We start from the raw sequence: 18,183 nt of genomic DNA, 5'->3' as shown, positions 1-18,183 counted from the left end.
AGACCCGGGGAGGGTGTGGATGCAGGGAGAAAAGAACTGGAAGCACAATCAATCTCAGTCTCCCACGGCTCCCAACAAATTATTTAAATGGGGATGTTTCCACAGAAAATCCCAGGGCTTCATATAGTATTAAACATAACAAGAAGGAGGTGTTAACACATGTTCAAATATACAGAAAAACACATATATTAATATAATAGCTATGTATCTACCTCTGATAATTAACAAATTAATACTTTTACACATTTGCTTCTCGTATTTTTTATGAATATGAATATTGAATCTTAAATTGAATATTGAATTTTAAATATTGAAATAATTTAATATTTAAATATTTTAAATATTAAATATTGAATTTCAAAATATGAATACTTTAGAGTTTAGCACTCTGTACGCCTCTCTATAATTCTATTTCCCTCTCTCTTCAAAGGTACCTACTATCCTAAAGTTAATTTGTGCATATTTTTATACTTTTCCTATGTACACAGCCATTCATGAAGCCACAGCCCAGAAGACAGTCACCCAGTCTTATCATTTTCTGTTAATATTTAGTCAGCATTTCCAATAAAATTACTTTCTCCTTCAGATCACTTTTACAAAAGTCCTACACGTGAACCCAATATTCAACTTTGACTTGCTTCATTCTCGTATTTTTTGTGTATCACTAAATTAAAGAAATGAGAGATGCAAGATCCTAAGGCTAAATAATTCAAACCTGGCTCTTTTTCAAAGAGTGAGGGGGCAATTCAAATTACCAGAGGAAGAAACATCCTAAGGAAAGCAAAAGCCAAATGTTTTCCACAGGAGTCTTTCTTTGTGCTGTCTTGATTTCGACTGGTAAGTCAAAAACAATTTTAAAATCTTGGCTAATTTTAAAAAGCAAATTTTAATAAAAGATTTAAAAGTTATTAATATCACAATCACAACAGATACTTATGTAGTTGATTATTGAAAGTGGGCTAGGAAGACTACATGGTCGGGGTTCTCCATGATTTCCACCTGAATGTTATGATTCTTTAGTGAGGGAAACATAAAAGTAGAATGGAGGACTTTAAGGGAAGTCTGTCAATTTAATTGGACAGGATTGGTCTAGGATTTAATTGGTCTAGGATTTAACTGAAACATAATTGGAAAATAAAGTTTGTGTCAGAATTTGATTTCGAGAATTCCTGATAACAGCAACTGGTATGGATTAGGACAAGGGGAGCACTCCCTTAAGAGTCGTAGCAGGAGAGGAAGATGCATACGTTAATAAATTGTCTAACATAAATAAATAAATAAATAAATAAATAAATAAATAAATAAATAGTCTAACATTTGCCTCAATCCCCAGTGATAAATATTAGTACCAAAGTGATGGTATTATATTTCAATCAATATATTGTCTTGAAAGTATAAGACATTTGAAACCCATCTTCTTTTTTTGTCTTTTCACTTTCTTTTCTTTTTCTTTTTTTATTTTGTATATTTTTTATTGGAGTTCAATTTGCCAACATATAGCATAACACCCAGTGCTCATCCCATCAACTGCCCCCCTCAGTGCCCCTCACCCAGTCACCCTAATCCCCGGCCCACCTCCCCTTCCACCACCCCTTGTTCGTTTCCCAGAGTTACAAGTCTCTCATGTTCTGTCTCCCTCTCTGCTATTTCCCACTCATTTTCTCTCCTTTCCCCTTTATTCCCTGTCACTATTTTTTAAATTCCCCAAATGAACGAGACCATATAATGTGAAACTCATCTTCTAAAAAAGTATATTTGGATGAGTACTGGGCATTATACTATATTGGCAAATCGAACTCCAATAAAAAATATACAAAAAAAAAAAGAATATACTTAAGTGGCCATATTCTGTAGCTCCTCTCATAGCACTTATTAATGAATAGTAAAATATCTTTAAATAAAATCAATAATCAAATTAACTGGTCTTGTTTTTGCTTCTGTTTTGTTAGTGTATTTCAAAATAAAAGGATGAGTTTGTTAACTGCATCTCTCTGTGAATGTTAACATTGGAAATCCGGGAAATTTAATTCAATTAAGTATTTATCTACTGCTACCTACAGAGAAGATGTACCTAAAACAAGTATACACAAAATGCACTGAGCCAGCCCCTCCTCCATACTTTACTGCTATATAATTTTTCATATAATTATTTCTACTCCCTTCCTTCCTTTATCTTCTCTCTCTAGGCTAAATTGGATAGACATGTTCTTATTTCTAGGAATTTCTCGCTTCTATTTTTGCAAATATGAAAAAGATTTATTTTAGTGCTAAATACATTTTGCTAGTTCAGAATCTGTTTCTTCTTCAAACATTTTCTTGGATTTGATTAGCAGGACTAATAATAAAGGAACATTTCAAAGTTACTTTGGAATTTCTATAATTGTTTCTTTGAGCTATGCTGTTCATATTGGCTTAACTTAAACATAATGGTCCCAAGTAATAAGCAAAGAAAATCTGAAAAGCACAATGTATGCCATTTATTAGTCAATAATCTGAAACAAACTGTAGTGATGGAGATTAATGCTTATAAATAAACACTTTTGCAAATACTCTGTGTGTAATAAAACACATTTTTATGGCCAGGGGAAAAGCTAATTTTACATCTGAATCATGAGTTAAAGGAAAACCTGCCCATAACCCACAGAAAGTTAGAGAAAAACAATAGTGAAAACAGAACTTTTGAATCTACTGAGAGACATAAAAGGTAAACAGAGACTGGAAATAAATGAAGTGAGAAAATTTGCTTCTCATGTTTCTCTTTTTTAGCACTGGCTGGACCATGGGCTAATATCTGTGCTGGCAGGTCTTCCAATGAGATCAGGACATGTGACAGCCACGGTTGTGGCCAGTACACTGCCCAAAGGTACGGAGTTTCACAAAAACACCCATAAATTATTATGGTTCTTAACCTCTTTGCTTTCTGTCCTTGTCTCAAGCACTCATAATCATCTCCCTCTGACAGCAGGATTCAGAGATTAATGCAGCTGTACTAGTGTCTTTCTAGAGCAGCTTCCAAGGCCTCTGCTTCAAGTACGGGCTCTGAATTGGGAAAATAGCATGTAATAAAGGGGGGGGGGATGTGTTTTCCGTCTCAATGGTATCCTGTTGGTTTTTCCAAGGTAAAAATCAACATTACTATACCATTTTATAGACGAACTTGAACTGAGGTATCAAAAGGTTAAGGGACTTGCCAAACACAGCTGGAGGTGGTGATGGCTGCACTAAGATTTAGGTTTTTGGCTCCTCCTCCCATCACATTGTAGTGTTACCGACCCAGGATGTAGGAGTTCAACATCAGAGGCGGCCACAACAGGCAATTTCTTTCAGACAATAAGGGATACATTCGTGAATTTTCAGTAATGTACAGCACCACCTTGGGGGTGCCACTCTCTGATGAAATAGCCATGTGTCCAATTGCATAATTGGCCTGCATCCTAATTATACTAGAATTCTCACTTAAACCGATACTACTTACGAAGCAATCTCAAATACCTGGAACAAGGTTGTGATAGGAAATATGGAAAAGTGGCCTCTGAATTCCCAGAATTCAGGCTCAATTAGTTCATACCTTAAAGTTTATGCCCTTGACTTATACAATAAGTTATTGGCTCTTCACTTGGAACCTGCTCAGTGTTGCTTTACACATAATTCTAACAATTATCATCAATCTGATTTTTCAGGCACTAGCCTATTAGAAAGGAGAAGAGGCTGGTAAGAGCAAGCATAAAGACAACAGGGAGGGTTGTCAGAGACAAATCTCATAAGCTGGGATCATTTAATGTTTGTGTTCCATTCACTTTAATAACTCAGGACTTATTACTCATTGTATTAAAATATGATATAGTAAATTATTTTTTAAAAGATTTATTTATTTGAGAGAGAGAGAAAGACAGGGAGAGAGAGAAAGGGGAAGGACAGAGGGAGAGAGAATCCCAAGCGAACTCCATGCTGAGAGCAGAGCCCGACGCAGGGCTCAATCCCACAACACTGAGATCATGACCTGAACCAAAACCAAGAGTTGGATACTTAATCGACTGAGCCACCCAGGTTCCCCAATCGTTTACTCTTGACAGGTTCTTAATCGTTTATAATGACTTCTGAATTACTGAGACAAAAATGAAAGTAATGTGATCCTTTTATGAGAAGATTCCCTGCTTATCCCAAGATAAGCTGTCTTGAAGGGATCAAGATTCATATATCTATAAAATATGCTTACATAGATTGTCTCATTTCCCCAAAATGCCATATGATAGTTACTAAGTTCTTAAAGCCTCTCTATATACCAAATACTATCTTAAATGTTTTAATCTTTACAATATGGTTATTACTACCTGCACGGAGGGAAGTTAAAATTGAGATAAAGAAGAGTAAGGAAACTCAGGACATCCCAACAAGTTCTAGTAGTTTCGTGGTTTGACATCCTAGTCTGGGAACAATGGTCCAACACCACGTTTCTGAGCAATAAAGTTCCCAGGACAGTTCCTCAGTCTGTTCATTCCTATTTACATTCTAGAAATCACAGGCTTCACCAGGGTGTGGATGTCTTGTGTTCTGATGGATCTACTGTGTATGCACCTTTCACCGGAATGATTGTGGGCCAGGAGAAGCCTTATAAAAACAAAAATGCCATTAATAATGGTGTTCGGATATCTGGAAGAGGTAAGAGGTGTTGTACACACCTGGGACACATACTGGAAAATGTTTGATGCTTATTTATTTAATGCATTTGCCGTACACCAAAGTTTCATACTTCCTCTACAATGATAGCATCTAGGCTAGAAAGGACATAGGATACCAAACTAAAACAGCTAATGGGTTTTCAAAGATGTTCCACCTCTTCCTCTGAAATCATCTGCTTGATGCACACTCTCTACCTAACCCCACAACTGACTGAAGGGCTTTATTCTTGTGGCCCATGCGGTTTTGCCTAACAGTCTAAAAACAAAATCACTGTCAACAGTATTTACTATAATAAATAGATACTTTCATTTATCAAAATCCCACAGTTCAGGATGTTAGCATTTCTGCAAAAGGTAACTGGAAAAATATTTTCAAAGGCCTGTATGTTCTAGGTAAAGCTGGGTCATCTAGTACTCCAGGTGTTGGGCTTGTTGTTTATTGTTTTTTATTTTTATTTTTTCTTAATCCATTGAGGTAAAACATTCACACAGGCAAGTGTACAAAGCATAAGAATACAGCTCTTAAACTTTCACAAAGTGAATACACTTGTGTAACGAGCCCCCGAATCAAGAAAAAAAACATTCAACAGCATCCCAGAGACCCTCCTGTACTACCTATACTCATTCTTCCCAGCAACAATAATCACCATCCCACCATACACTAGTTTCACTTGACTTGGGAAATGACATAAACAGAATTAAACAGTATGCAGTCTTTTTGTGGGGCTTCTCTCTGCATGTTTACAAGATTTGCTTTGCATGCGGTTTTGGTCTCAATGATGTAGGCTGTTCCTTTGTACACATACATCTTCATTTCTGTAATCATCTTTCCCTAGATGGACATCTCAGTCGCATCCGGGCCTAGGCAATGATGAAAATACTATGAACTTTCCCTGCACATGTTTGTAATGAACATAAATGTGCATTCCTGTGGGAGTGGTCCCGGAGGACACTCCCTTCACCCCAGCTGTGAGAAACACTTTGTGAAGGACCTCGCATCCTCAAAGAGCTCTATGGTTGGTGGCTGTTCTCTGGAGGCCCAAAATGACAAGGGAAACTGCTGCCACCGGACAGCGTCCACTTAGTAGGCAAGGCCAAGGTTGGCATGGTTACCCAACAGGCAGCAGAGCTGAAGTGGTAATCAGAACCATCTGAAGCACAGAGATCTGGGGCATTGTCTAGTTAATCACAGTGACCTGAGAGCTGAACAAACGGGCAGCCCACTAAAGCCTTATTTGTATAAACAGGAACACTGATGAACAAAATTGTGACTTCAATCATCACGAGAGTGGGTCACAAAACCTCCCCCGGCCTCCCAGACTTGAGCCAGTTCACAATCCCAGAGCTCCTTGAAAGAAAACGGGACTGAGTCCCTTTGAGGAAGGGCTCTGTCACATGGCCGAAAATTTCTACCATAAACCTTACTTCCAGCTATCCTCAAAGGGACCTGCAGCCATTTAGCTAGATGGCTGTACATTGGGGAAGACAAAATAATTGGGCTTCTCAGAGGTTACTGGACACCCAGTCAAAAATGACACTAATTCTAGACACCCAAAAGTCCGCTGTGGTCAACCAGTTGGACTACAGGCTTCTAGGGTCCAGTGATCAACGTAGCTTTTCATCAGGGTCCATCTGACAGTGATCCCAGTGTGTCCACAAATCCACTCTGCAGCAATTTTCCCAGTTCGGGAATGCTGTAGGAGTGGGAGCGCTGGGTCACTTGGTGTATGTTCGCCTTCAACTTTAGCAGCCACCGCCAGTTTCCCAGAGTAGTACTTCCAATTACATGCCTACCAGGAGTAGATGAAAGTTCCAGTTGCTCCAGTCACAGTACTTGGTGCTATCTATCTACCTTTATCATGTCAACCATTTTGATAAGTACATAGTCGTATCTCATTGTCTTACATTTGCATTTCCCTGATGGCTAATACAACTGAGTGCCTTTTCATATTTATTGATAACATGGATATTATCTGCTGTGAGGTGCCATTCAAGTATTTTGCCCTGTATTTTCTGCCTTTTTCTTATTATATATTTTTTATGTATTGTACATATGAGTCATCTGTTAGATCTGTGTGTTGTAAATATCTTCTCCCACTTCATGGGCTACCTTTTACTTTCTGTATGCTTTCTTTTAATAAAAAAAATTCTTTTTAGTGCAGTCCAATTTAATATTTTCCTTTACTGTTAACACATTTTTCCTTAAGATCCATTGTTCACCCTAATGTCATAAAAATACTGTTCTCATCTGTAAAATTTGTTGTTTCATCTTTCATATTTAGGTTTATGATCCCTTTGGGATTGGTAAGGAATGAGATAGGGATCAAGATCTTTTTTCTCATATTGGTAACTAACTGATTCAGTACCATTACCTCCCCTACTGTATTGCAGCATAGTATCTTTTGCCATAAATCATGGTCAGAATATACATACATCTGTTTCTGGTCTTTCTGTTTCATTGGTCAGTGTGTCAATCTTGCAAAAATATGCTGTAGCTTTAAAATACATCTTGATATCTGCTAGTATAAATCTTTCAACTTTTGTCCTTCTTTCAGACTGCCTTGAGAATTCTTGTTCATATGCATTTCCAGATACATAATAGAATCAGTTTATCGATTTCCACCAAAAATTCTGTTGGGACTTTGGTTGGTTTTGTACTGGTTATATAGATCAAATCAAGATCAAGAAGAACTGATATCAGGGACACTTGGCTGGCTCAGCGATTGAGCGTCTGCCTTCAGCCCAGGGCGTGATCCTGGGGTCCTGGGATCGAGTCCCACATCGGGCTTCCTGCATGGAGCCTGCTTCTCCTTCCGCCTATGTCTCTGCCTCTGTCTCTCATGAATAAATAAATAAAATCTTTAAAAAAAAGGGACTGATATATTAAAAGTAATGAGTCTTCCAATGAATAAACATGTTATATCCTGCATTTATTTTGGTCTTCCTGCACTGTTATATTAGTAGGTGTTATACTGGTTTCAGTGTTGAGGCTATGCACATGTTCTGTTTAACATATACATTAGACATACTGTATTTTTTTAAGTTAGTAGCTTTATTTTTTAATTTATTTTTATTTATTTATGATAGAGAGAGAGAGAGAGAGGCAGAGACACAGGCAGAGGGAGAAGCAGGCTCCATGCTGGGAACCCGACGCGGGACTCGATCCCGGGTCTCCAGGATCGCGCCCTAGGCCAAAGGCAGGCGCGAAACCGCTGAGCCACCCAGGGATCCCAGAAATACTGTATTGATTTTGTTTAGAAAAAAAAATTTTTTTGGTTTAGATTTTTAGTATAGGACTGCCCAATAGGAATAAAAGCCACATATGTAATTTAGAATTTTCTAGTAGTTATACTAAGAACATTTTAAAAAACAGGGAAAATTAATTTTAATAATGTATTTTATCAGGCAGCCCGGGTAGCTCAGCGGTTTGGCGCAGCCTGAAGCCCAGGGCGTGATCCTGGAGACCCATGATCGAGTCCCACGTCAGGCTCTCTGCGTGGAGCCAGTTTCTCCCTCTGCCTGTATCTCTGCCTCTCTCTCTCTCTCTCTCTGTGTCTCTGTGTCTCTATGAATAAATAAATAAAATCTTTAAAAATGTATTTTATCTATTATTATTTCAAAATGCAACATAAAATTACTAATATTTTACTTTTTTGGTACTATCTTCAAAATCCAGCATGTATCATATACTTAAAGTAAGTCTAATTCAGATTAGCTACATTTGGGGGATGCCTGGGTGGCTCAGCAGTTGCCTTTGGCTCAAGGCATTATCCTGGATTCCCGGGATCGAGTCCCACATAGGCCTCCCTGCAGGGAGCCTGCTTCTCCCTCTGCCTCTCTCTCATGAATAAATAAATAAAATCATTTAAAAGAAAAAAGATTACCTACATTTCAAGTGCTGACATGTGACTGGTGGCTACCATGGTGGACAGTGCAATTCTAAGGCGTTTCATATATTTTCTGTCCACGTGACCTGTTTTCACTGATGTCTGTTAAAATCTTCTATTACTAGTGAGTTTCTATTTCTCCCTGTATCTCAGGTAGTCTTTATATACATGGTTTCTGTGTTATTTGGTGCATGGATGGTTACAACTGCTGTATCTTCCTTGTATTTAGCAGGATACATTGCCCTCCTTTGTCTTGTTTCAGTGATTTTTGGCCTCAGTTCTACTCTCTGATAACAGATTCATAACCCTTGCTTCCCTTATTTCCATTTGCTTGACAAATCTTGGTCCAGCCCTTAATTTTTCACCCTTTTTTTAAAAAAAGATTTTATTTATTTGAGAGAGTGACGGAGCACACAAACAGGGGAGGAGCAGAGGGAGAGGGAGAAGCAGATTCTTTGCTGAGCAGGGAGCCCAACGCAGGGCTTGGTCCCAGGACCCTGAGATCATGACCTGAGCTAAATAAATCAGATGCTTAACTGACTGGGCCACCTGGGTGTCCCTTGCATTGTTTTACTGAATATGGCATAGAATTGGTTTTTGCTTTTCAAGCCAGTAGGAATTTTTTTTTAAACAGATGATTTAAGGGCAGCCCCAGTGGTGCAGCGGTTTAGCGCTGCCTGCAGCCCGGGGCGTGATCCTGGGGACCTGGGATCGAGCCCCACGTCAGGCTCCCTGCATGGTACCTGCTTCTCCTTCTGCCTGTGTCTCTGCCTCTTTCTCTCTAGCTGTGTCTCTATGAATAAATAAATAATTTAAAAAAATTTTTAAAAAAATAAACAGATGATTTAAGATTTATAGATATGCCTCATGTATGTGGTCCCAACATTGTCATAAATATAGTACTAAATTAACTCTACTTCTCTATTTGGTGGGTTTTTGTTTTTACTTTTTTTCCCTTTTAGTGTTAGTAAGATTTGCATTCGTGTGCCAATTATGACCATTTCTCTTTGTCTTTAAAGTCTAATTATTTTATTAGAATAGGTCTTGGCATTGAAATTATTCTGAGAACAAAATATGTTAATAGTGTCAATTTTCTCAGCAACCTGGTGTTTTTCTGCTGTTTCTCAATGCCTTCATTAAATGTTCATTTGAATCTATTCTCCCTTGGGCACCTTGCAGTTTTAGTCTTCATTTCTGATATGATTTTTCATCTTCCTCTATTCCCTTACTGAGTTCAATCAGGTCTCAGTTCTTTTTGTCTTCTCTTCCATTTCTGTTATTTTTTTGAATTTCTGATTCAAGGCTACTGAAACCCAGAAAATAACTAATTTAATTTCCTTTCTTTTAGGTTTCTGTATTAAAATGTTCTACATTAAGCCTGTTAAATATAAAGGTTCTATCAAGAAGGGAGAAAAACTGGGAACTCTATTGCCCTTGCAGAAAGTCTATCCTGGCATACAGTCCCACATACACATTGAGAACTGTGACTTGAGCGATCCTACTATGTACCTCTAAGTAGAAGACGACCAGATGTTTCAAGTTAAAAATCATCTTCTTAAAAATCTGGATGCATATCCTACTCTTCAATAAATTTACGTCCAAATAAAAACATGATGAATGCAAGAAAGAAAATAGAATTTTTATTTCAACTCATTGTCACTTGGATGTTTGATTGTCAACTAATTTCTGAGGGTTCACTGATTTTTCTGTCATTTATGGGATCTGACAGGTTTTACTTCTTTGCTTTTTAAAGTTTCTCAGTCCTCAATACATAGGATAAAAAAATAGGAATTCCAGCCTCGCTGGACTGCATTTTTGACACTTCTAAAACTAGCTACCTTTCTGCCTGAAAATAAGAAAAAGCTTGAAGCTGTTTTCCTGGTACAAGAATATAGTGTTGTTCCATGCTAGACACATATACATACTTTATAAATATGAAGTGAAAAAACGAGTTAAACGTTGAGTACAGGTAAGGAAGAGTTTCAGCAACATCCTCAGGTTTGTCAAACTGGTCAAACGGTGAGTTGTTTGCATGGATAAGAGAATTTGCTGGTCTTCACACCCATACTTCCCCACACTATATGAGCAGAACATTTTCTAAATTATAAATGATGACAGTTCAAGAAGATACATCAGTAGTCTCCATTTCAGTAAGACTGCATTACAGGAAGTACTAGGATCAGAAAGAGGATCTGTCTTAAACTGAAGTATCTCATGAAACCAAGTATCTCATGGAAACTCAGACTCATCTAGCCAAATGCACACCACAGCCACTTATGTCTACACATCATTTTAAATCTAGATTATTCTTTCCTAGTTACATTGACAACAGGTAATACGGGGAAGTAAGACCATACAAATTGTTCAAAGGCAGAAATAACTGGCTCCCTAGGTTTTAGTTAGAAATGAGTAAGTTGAATGTATCATTCTGGAAACTTACCATGAGTTTCTGCTTAAATCCTTTTGGAATGTAGAAAACTCTAGAGAAAGATTCTATTCTTAGTACAGATATGCTAGAGGAAAATATAATTAACTGAGCTTTATTATTAGAGAAGTAGCTGCATTTGTACGCTAGGACAGATGTATAAGAATGTTCATGATATCGCTCTTTGTCATGGCAAACCCTAGAACAACTCAAATGCTCGAGAGTTGATATGAACAAATGAAATGTGATTTAGTCACAGAATGGAATAGTATACAGTGGTTATAATAAATGAGCCTCAGCTAAACATAATAAAATGGATAAGTCATAGCAATATAATTTTGAGTAAAACAAAAAAAGCCTAAAGATTATATACAGTATGATTCTTTTTATAAAGTCAAAACAATTAAAACCAAAATGTAATTTTTATGAACACACAGATATGTGATAAATGTATAGGAAAAGGAAATCAAGCAAGTAATAAATAAGGGAAGCCACACAGAAAAATTTATTTTCAAGTCAATGTTATCACTTCACAGCTAGGAGGTGATTTCATGAGTATTTATGATATATATGATATATGTTATAGTCGTAACAAGACTTGCAGGTGGGTGGTCAGGAAGAAGAAAGAGTTAATGATAACCTCAGTTCAGGGTCTTTACAACACAACTGGTATATTCTCATAACCAATTATATATTATTCTCTACCATATCATAACATCTCATGTAAGGCTAGCAAATTAAAACTTAATTTTTAGTGTTTTTTTTTTAAACTATAACCAATACTGTCTGGTTTGATCATCTACCTTATTGCCAAATAGCTTTCTGTTGTTTCCAGAAATTCAATTTGCTTTCAAAGGACAAAGGCTATGCTCCCATTGAGAACACAAAATAGGAAACAGTACAGAGACTTTGAAGACAATTTTTTTTACATCTTTGTCAACACTTGATATTTTCTATTTCTTTTATAAATTTACTTTTTATTGGTGTTCAATTCGTCAACATATAGAATAACACCCAGTGCTTATCCCGTCAAGTGCCCACCTCAGTGCCCGTCACCCCCACCCCCGGCCCACCTCCCCTTCCACCACCCCTAGTTCGTTTCCCAGAGTTAGGAGTCTTTCATGTTCTGTGAAGACAATTTTGAAAGGAGCTCTAAAATGTCTGAACAATAATCAACCTTCTTAAGTGATTGTTTTAAAAACCAGACTTGTTACCTGGAACAGAGAACTTCCCCAAGGTAGAGCAAGAACGTTGCCTTCTGCTTTAGGACCCCATAAGCACTTTCATATCTGTTGAATGGAAATACAAACTTCAGACTAATGGGACTGCTTTTAGAAAGAGCCAAAATGCAGCGCCCTCTGGTGCATTTCTCCAGAGGGCTTTTTAAAAATTTTAATTTCCTTTTCTTTTTCTTTTTATTTATTTTTTTAAAAGATTTTAATTATTATTATTTATTTTTTATTCATTCATTCATTCATTGAGACACAGAGAGAGAGAGAGAAAAAAAGAGAGAGAGAGAGAGAGAGATTGGCAGAGACACAGGCAGAGGGAGAAGCCGGCTCCATGCAGGGAGCCCAATGTGGGACTCAGTCCCGGGTCTCCAGGATCACACCCCGGCCTGCAGGCGGCGCTAAACCACTGCGCCGCCGGGGCTGCCCTCCTTTTCTTTTTAGATTTGAGGGTCAAAATGTTCAGCTTAAAGTGCTGTTAAGGTTCGAATGACAGAGAGGTGACAGTACTAACCTATTTTTCATTAGAAAGTGACTGCAAAATATAAAGACTGTATCAGGTATTAGGTTTGATGACTGTAAATCATGCAAACAAAATTAAGTTTTATTTATAAAATGTTTTGAGTTTTCCACAGAAAAGCAATTTAATGTAAGAACAAGTGGCCATTTTAATCTAGCATCCTTTCATCTTAAGTAAAAAGTACTTTTCAGAGACTTCCAAAGTAAATGGAGACATTTTCATTTGATAAAGCATCAAAAATACTATGTATTTTCATGTCTTGATTTTGGCTATCCTCAAAATGTTTGCTATTCAATTTATAAACCCAGGAAGTTAGGCCAACTGGGGTCATGTAACTGAGCTGATCAATTTTACTGCATTTTCCTTTGAGTTATTGTAGTGCTTCATTCACTAGGTCCCACAACTAAAGGCCAACATTTAGAGCAGCAAATTGTCCTTCGATGTTCAGGAGGCCACTGGTACTTATTATCGCTCTGTGCTAGCAGGTAACAGGGAGAAACTCCACCTGATATCTTCTTCAGTTCTTCTCTGTTTTGCTCTTTAGTGAGACCATTACTGGTATCCCAGCGCCTAAACATTCAGATATATATACTTCCACCCTACTCCTCCACTATACATCATGTTACAGTAATACCCAGTGAGACTGGAGGTTCACCTCTTCAGTATCTCCACCATCGCTCTGACCTCCAACCAGCTGGACTCTCCATCTCGGTTATCCCATTTCCTTTATGTTTGTCGTGTTATCCTGCCCAGACCTTGAGTACCCTTATTATGTTGCTTCCATATTCTCCTGAAATCTTCAGGTATAAATGACATGATATGCAATAGTAACAACTGTCTCTAAGAAACTGATTTTTTAACCAGTACATCAGTTCCACTCACATTTATTGAGGGTATACTAATATGCCACACACTGGTCTGAGAGTCTCAAACACAAAGGAGAAGAAGGGAAGATGTGCGTTCTTACAGAGCTCACCGTGAGGATGGATGTGGTACAGTGCTTGCATAAGTACATTCTCTGAAAAAGGGATATAAAATATGCTCTTTTTAAAAATTACCACTTATATATATTTTTTTTAAATTACCACTTATAAACCACAAGGTATTCTTTCTTTAACAGGTGAGAATATTCAAAGTTTTTTCCTGATTAAAAAATGTTCAAAACTGAAAATAATAAACTTTATTTTTTAGCATAATTGCTTTCTTAGAAAGAAAATTAAGATATTGAGGAAAAATGTTAAAGGAACAATTCTGGGAATGAGAGTACCTAAATAAAACTTATTGAGTGTCTACTATTTGCTAAATATGCTAGATGCTGGGGATACAACAGTGAGCAAAACCTGACAGTGATCTTGCACTGATTAAGCTCACCATTCAGTGGAATTAGCAGAGAATAATCATATAAGTAAACGGCAAATTATGATAGTGTTAAGTGCTACAAGTAAGTGGGAGTCACAGAGTGCTGAGAGTCAGAGGCTTCCATGAGGAAATGATAGCTAAAGGAAAGATCTGACGGTGCAAAGACAGCAATCAAAGTAGAAATAAGATATCATCATATACTCTGAGTAGAGGGCACATGGCAGTCTTTAAGGAACTACAAGTGAATGGAGCAGAAAGCCAAGGGGAAGCTAGGGGAGTAATGATGGCAAAAAAGCAGGGAGACGTCAGACCACGGAGGGTTCCATAGGTCATTTTGAGGATATAGCTTCACCCTAAAGGTAATCCATAAGTACTAAAGAGTTTTAGCTGTGTTACTAATTAAATTGTAAGATCACTCCTGCGAAGGATCTGTAGGACGGTTCCAGATACAGAGTAGTAGGTCAGTACATGCGGATTCCCTCCCCAAAACACTCGGCAAAATTTACTTTTTTCAAATCTCAGTAGCATATTAATCAATTAACAATTTCAGTATCTTTATAAAATGATCAGTATTAATTTTAACCTAATGTTCATTTTCCCCCAAGGTAATGTAATAAAGTAGAATTCAAAGTGTATTAGAAATTGTTTATTGAGTTATAATATGGTCTTATATTGTGCTAAAAATTAAGTACAAGTAAGTCAGCCCCTGGGTCTGATTTTAATACTACATATCTTGTAAAATATATGAATAGCAAGATGAAAGAGGAGCAGTTAAAGCAGTATAAAGCTATAAATGTCATATTTAGGGATCCAAAGCTCAATATTATAAATTTATTTAGCAAGCTAAAATATGCCTTCAATGAAGGCTGAAGGACTCATCTACAAATCATGTATAGTTTTTAGCCTATCAACTACCTATTCCCCAATATAGGGTCCACACCCTGTTTATAGAAATTTCTGGCTTTTTAAATCTCTTACATTTTCTCATATGTTTCTGCTGCAATTGATGAAGATAGTTTGCAAATGATACCTTACCCTAAAATATTTCAGCAATGTATCTTAAAATGTATATTTGCATAGAAAGAAAGAAGCTAATCTTTAACAATTTAAAAAAAATTAAGAAACTTTAGTAGCCAATTACCAGACAGGCAGAACATCAGGGAACCATATTCTTCCCAGGTATTTGGACACTTCTGTGTGAATTTTATCAAGGCTATACTCATCATCAGGGATCAAAACCTCTTCCATTACAGAGAGCTGCGTTAGTCTTTTCCCACACAGTCTTACAAATTCAATGAATGCACTGCAGCTGACTTCACACTCACTGAGGCCCAAGGCTGTTAAATTTTTACAGTGTTCAGCAATACAAATAAGTTGAGTATCGAGAGTCTGAAGACCATTATTAGCACATACCACTAACTCAACTAGTCGTGGACAGTTAAGACCTATCCGTCCTAGAACCGCTTGGCTCACTGAACGACCAAAATAAAGGTGAGTAACAGGGGTCTCTTCTTTGAAGAATGCCTCAAATTCTTCTTCGTATAAAAAGAAATACATAACAACATTAACACCAGGGGAGTGTTTAATAAGCGCATCCCAACTTTGTTTTTTAATAGAATGAAATTCAATTTCTCCAGGATTTTCACTCACAACATCAATTCGAAGATGCTCTAGGTTAACATGAGTTTCACTCGAAAGTGCTAGGAGAAGTTCATCACTGAGAATGTAATAATTCAATGCCAGTTCTCTAAGGCCTTGACAACGATCAGCTACACAAAGGATTCCTGTGGGAAATGGGGAAAAATCCTTAAGAACAAAGAATCACCCTGATACTAATATAACATTTTGTAAATTTAGATCTGACACTAGTTATTCATTATTTGCTGAAATAGACATCAAACTTGGTCAGTTAAGCAGCTGACTCTTGATTTCAACTGAGGCATTGATCTCATGGTCCTGGGATGGAACCAAGGTTGGGCTCTGTGCACAGCAGGGAGTCTGCTTCAGGATTCTGTCTCCTTCTGCCCCTCCCCCCCACTCACTAGCTCTCTTTGGCACGTTCTCTTTCTCTTTCTCTCTCTCTCTCTCTCTGAAATAAAGAATACATCTTAAAAAAGAAGATAGCTGGGCAGCCCCGGTGACCCAGTGGTTTAGTGCGGCCTTTGGCCCAGGGTGTGATCCTGGGGACCTGGGATTGAGTCCCACGTCGGGCTCCCTGCATGGGGCCTGCTTCTCCCTCTGCCTGTGTCTCTGCCTCTCTCTCTCTCTCTCTGTGTCTCTCATGAATAAATAAATAAAATCTTTAAAAAGAAAAAAAGAAGATAGCTTAAAAATTAAATATAATAAAATAGACATCAAATGATTTCTGAGGAGATCAATGTCAAAATATATATAGTTATATATAATAATAATAAATATGTATAATAAAATATACATATGACTAAAATACTTTTAGAAGTAACTTAATCTACGTCTACCTTATGGATTAAGACTTCTTTCAAAAAAGATTACTTTTAAAAATTATGTTTCATAAGCATAAATTGTTCAATATTAAATTGCATTGTTATAATTAGTATAATATAAATTATATGTAATATATAATATATATAATATGTACTATTATAGTACTAGTATAATAAAAAACATCATGCAACCTTAAAAAGATATAACCTACCATCAGAGGAAACATGAGGACAGCTACTCATCTTTAGGAGTCTTAGAGTATCACTATTATTGGCCACGAGAATCTTTAATGAAGGATCATCCACTGGTGTGTCTTCAATTTTGATCGATGATAATGATTTTGAGTTGACAAAGACAACTGTAAGTGCCGACACAAAATGAGACTTGCATGGCAATAAGAAAAGAATTATGAAAGCATTATTTAAAAATCTACAGCTTCAATCAAATAGTTCATTGAAACTCTATCAACATATGCTACAATAACATACTAAAAGCAATCAACAAATTAGCATTTTTTCATGACACCAATAGCCAGTCAAAATAATTTCTCAAAGATTTAATACACACACCTTCCAATTATTTTCAATCCTAAGGATCTGATTTTCAATATTAAAAGGATATAGTTATATTTATTTCCTAAAATAGGGATTGGCAAATTATTATTTGGACAAATCCAGTGTTGTCTGTTACTGTATGGCTCTTGAGTTCAGAATGATTTTTATATTTGTAAATAGTTGGAAAAAATTTGTCAAGAATAATATTTTGTGACATATAAAAATTACAAGAAACTTCCAGTGTCCACAATTAAAGTTTGACTGAAACGCAGCCATGTTACTTCATTTACATGCAGTCTATCTATGTCTGCTTTCACACTATAGTGCTAGAGTTGAGTAGCTCCCAAACTATAGCCTGTGGAACCCATAATACTTACTGTCTGAACCTTTTCAACCTCTGTCATAGAATAAATAGAATTTTCATGTTTTATTCACTCCTATATTTCCAGCACCTAAAATAATATCTGGCACATAGTAGGAGATCAATAAATACTTGTCCATAACTAAATGATCTTATTCTTCAGTGATATGCTTTTGCTAGAAAGTTATCTAAGTAAAGATACTTTTAAGATTTTTAATTTATTCATTCGAGAGAGAGAGAGAGAGTGCACAAGCAGAGGGGAGAAGCAGACTCCCCACTAAGCAGGGAGTTAAACACAAGACTTGATCCCCCGACCCTGAGATCATGACCTGAGACGAAGGCAGACAACCAACTGAGCCACCCAGGTGTCCCAATAAAGATACGTTTTTAAAACTTTAAATGTTTTGAAGATTGACAAACAAAACTTTATTTATAGTTTGACTCCAAAATGGGTACAATTTAACAAGTTTTCAGATCCAGTATTTTTTGACACAGATAAGCAATCTGAAAACCAAATTCTTCCATGATCATTTTTCCATTGTCAAAGTCAATCTGGGTTCTACCAAAGGTTCTATTACTCCTATGACAATGACCAAATTGGTTAAAAATCTCAATTCATTTATTAAAAAGTATACTGGTTTGTATTCATTGTAAATTGATTTACATAAATTTGTAAATGGTAGATGGTTAGATCTCTTTACTAAAT

General features: G+C 36.7%; 2 protein-coding genes across 5 annotated transcripts in view; one reads left to right on the top strand and one right to left on the bottom strand.

The window, feature by feature from the left end:
• Positions 1 to 585: 585 nt before the first annotated feature.
• On the top strand, positions 586 to 10,225 carry LECT2 (leukocyte cell derived chemotaxin 2). Its single transcript, XM_077911766.1, has 4 exons — positions 586 to 837; positions 2,767 to 2,863; positions 4,514 to 4,659; positions 9,915 to 10,225. The coding sequence occupies exons 1-4, from the start codon at positions 792 to 794 to the stop codon at positions 10,079 to 10,081; spliced, it is 456 nt and encodes a 151-aa protein (XP_077767892.1). The 5' UTR covers positions 586 to 791; the 3' UTR covers positions 10,082 to 10,225.
• Positions 10,226 to 12,098: 1,873 nt separating this feature from the next.
• Positions 12,099 to 18,183, bottom strand: part of LOC144322139 (F-box/LRR-repeat protein 21) — a 31,502-nt gene continuing 25,417 nt past the window's right edge. For 3 of the 4 annotated variants that reach the window (XM_077911764.1, XM_077911762.1, XM_077911761.1), the window contains exons 5-6: positions 16,774 to 16,945; positions 14,731 to 15,883 (exon numbers count right to left, since the gene is read on the bottom strand). In XM_077911764.1, coding sequence (XP_077767890.1) covers positions 15,237 to 15,883; positions 16,774 to 16,945 — 819 coding nt within the window. In that variant the 3' untranslated portion in view covers positions 14,731 to 15,236. Of the gene's footprint in view, positions 12,281 to 14,730; positions 15,884 to 16,773; positions 16,946 to 18,183 lie in introns of those variants that run through there. The other variant, XM_077911765.1, reaches the window with a different exon arrangement.

This window comes from Canis aureus, chromosome 10, assembly GCF_053574225.1.
Source record: "Canis aureus isolate CA01 chromosome 10, VMU_Caureus_v.1.0, whole genome shotgun sequence".
Taxonomy (NCBI): Eukaryota; Metazoa; Chordata; class Mammalia; order Carnivora; family Canidae; genus Canis; species Canis aureus.
The sequence above is the reverse complement of the archived record's forward strand: the minus strand, read 5'-3'. Positions and strand labels throughout refer to the sequence as shown.

Bases quoted from the DNA above. Each gene is read 5' to 3' on its own strand.
- LECT2 (XM_077911766.1), top strand. From the start codon at position 792: ATGTTTTCCACAGGAGTCTTTCTTTGTGCTGTCTTGATTTCGACTG. The intron at 838-2,766 runs GTAAGTCAAAAA...TCTCTTTTTTAG, and splicing joins TGCTGTCTTGATTTCGACTG to CACTGGCTGGACCATGGGCT. The intron at 4,660-9,914 runs GTAAGAGGTGTT...CCTTTCTTTTAG, and splicing joins TGTTCGGATATCTGGAAGAG to GTTTCTGTATTAAAATGTTC.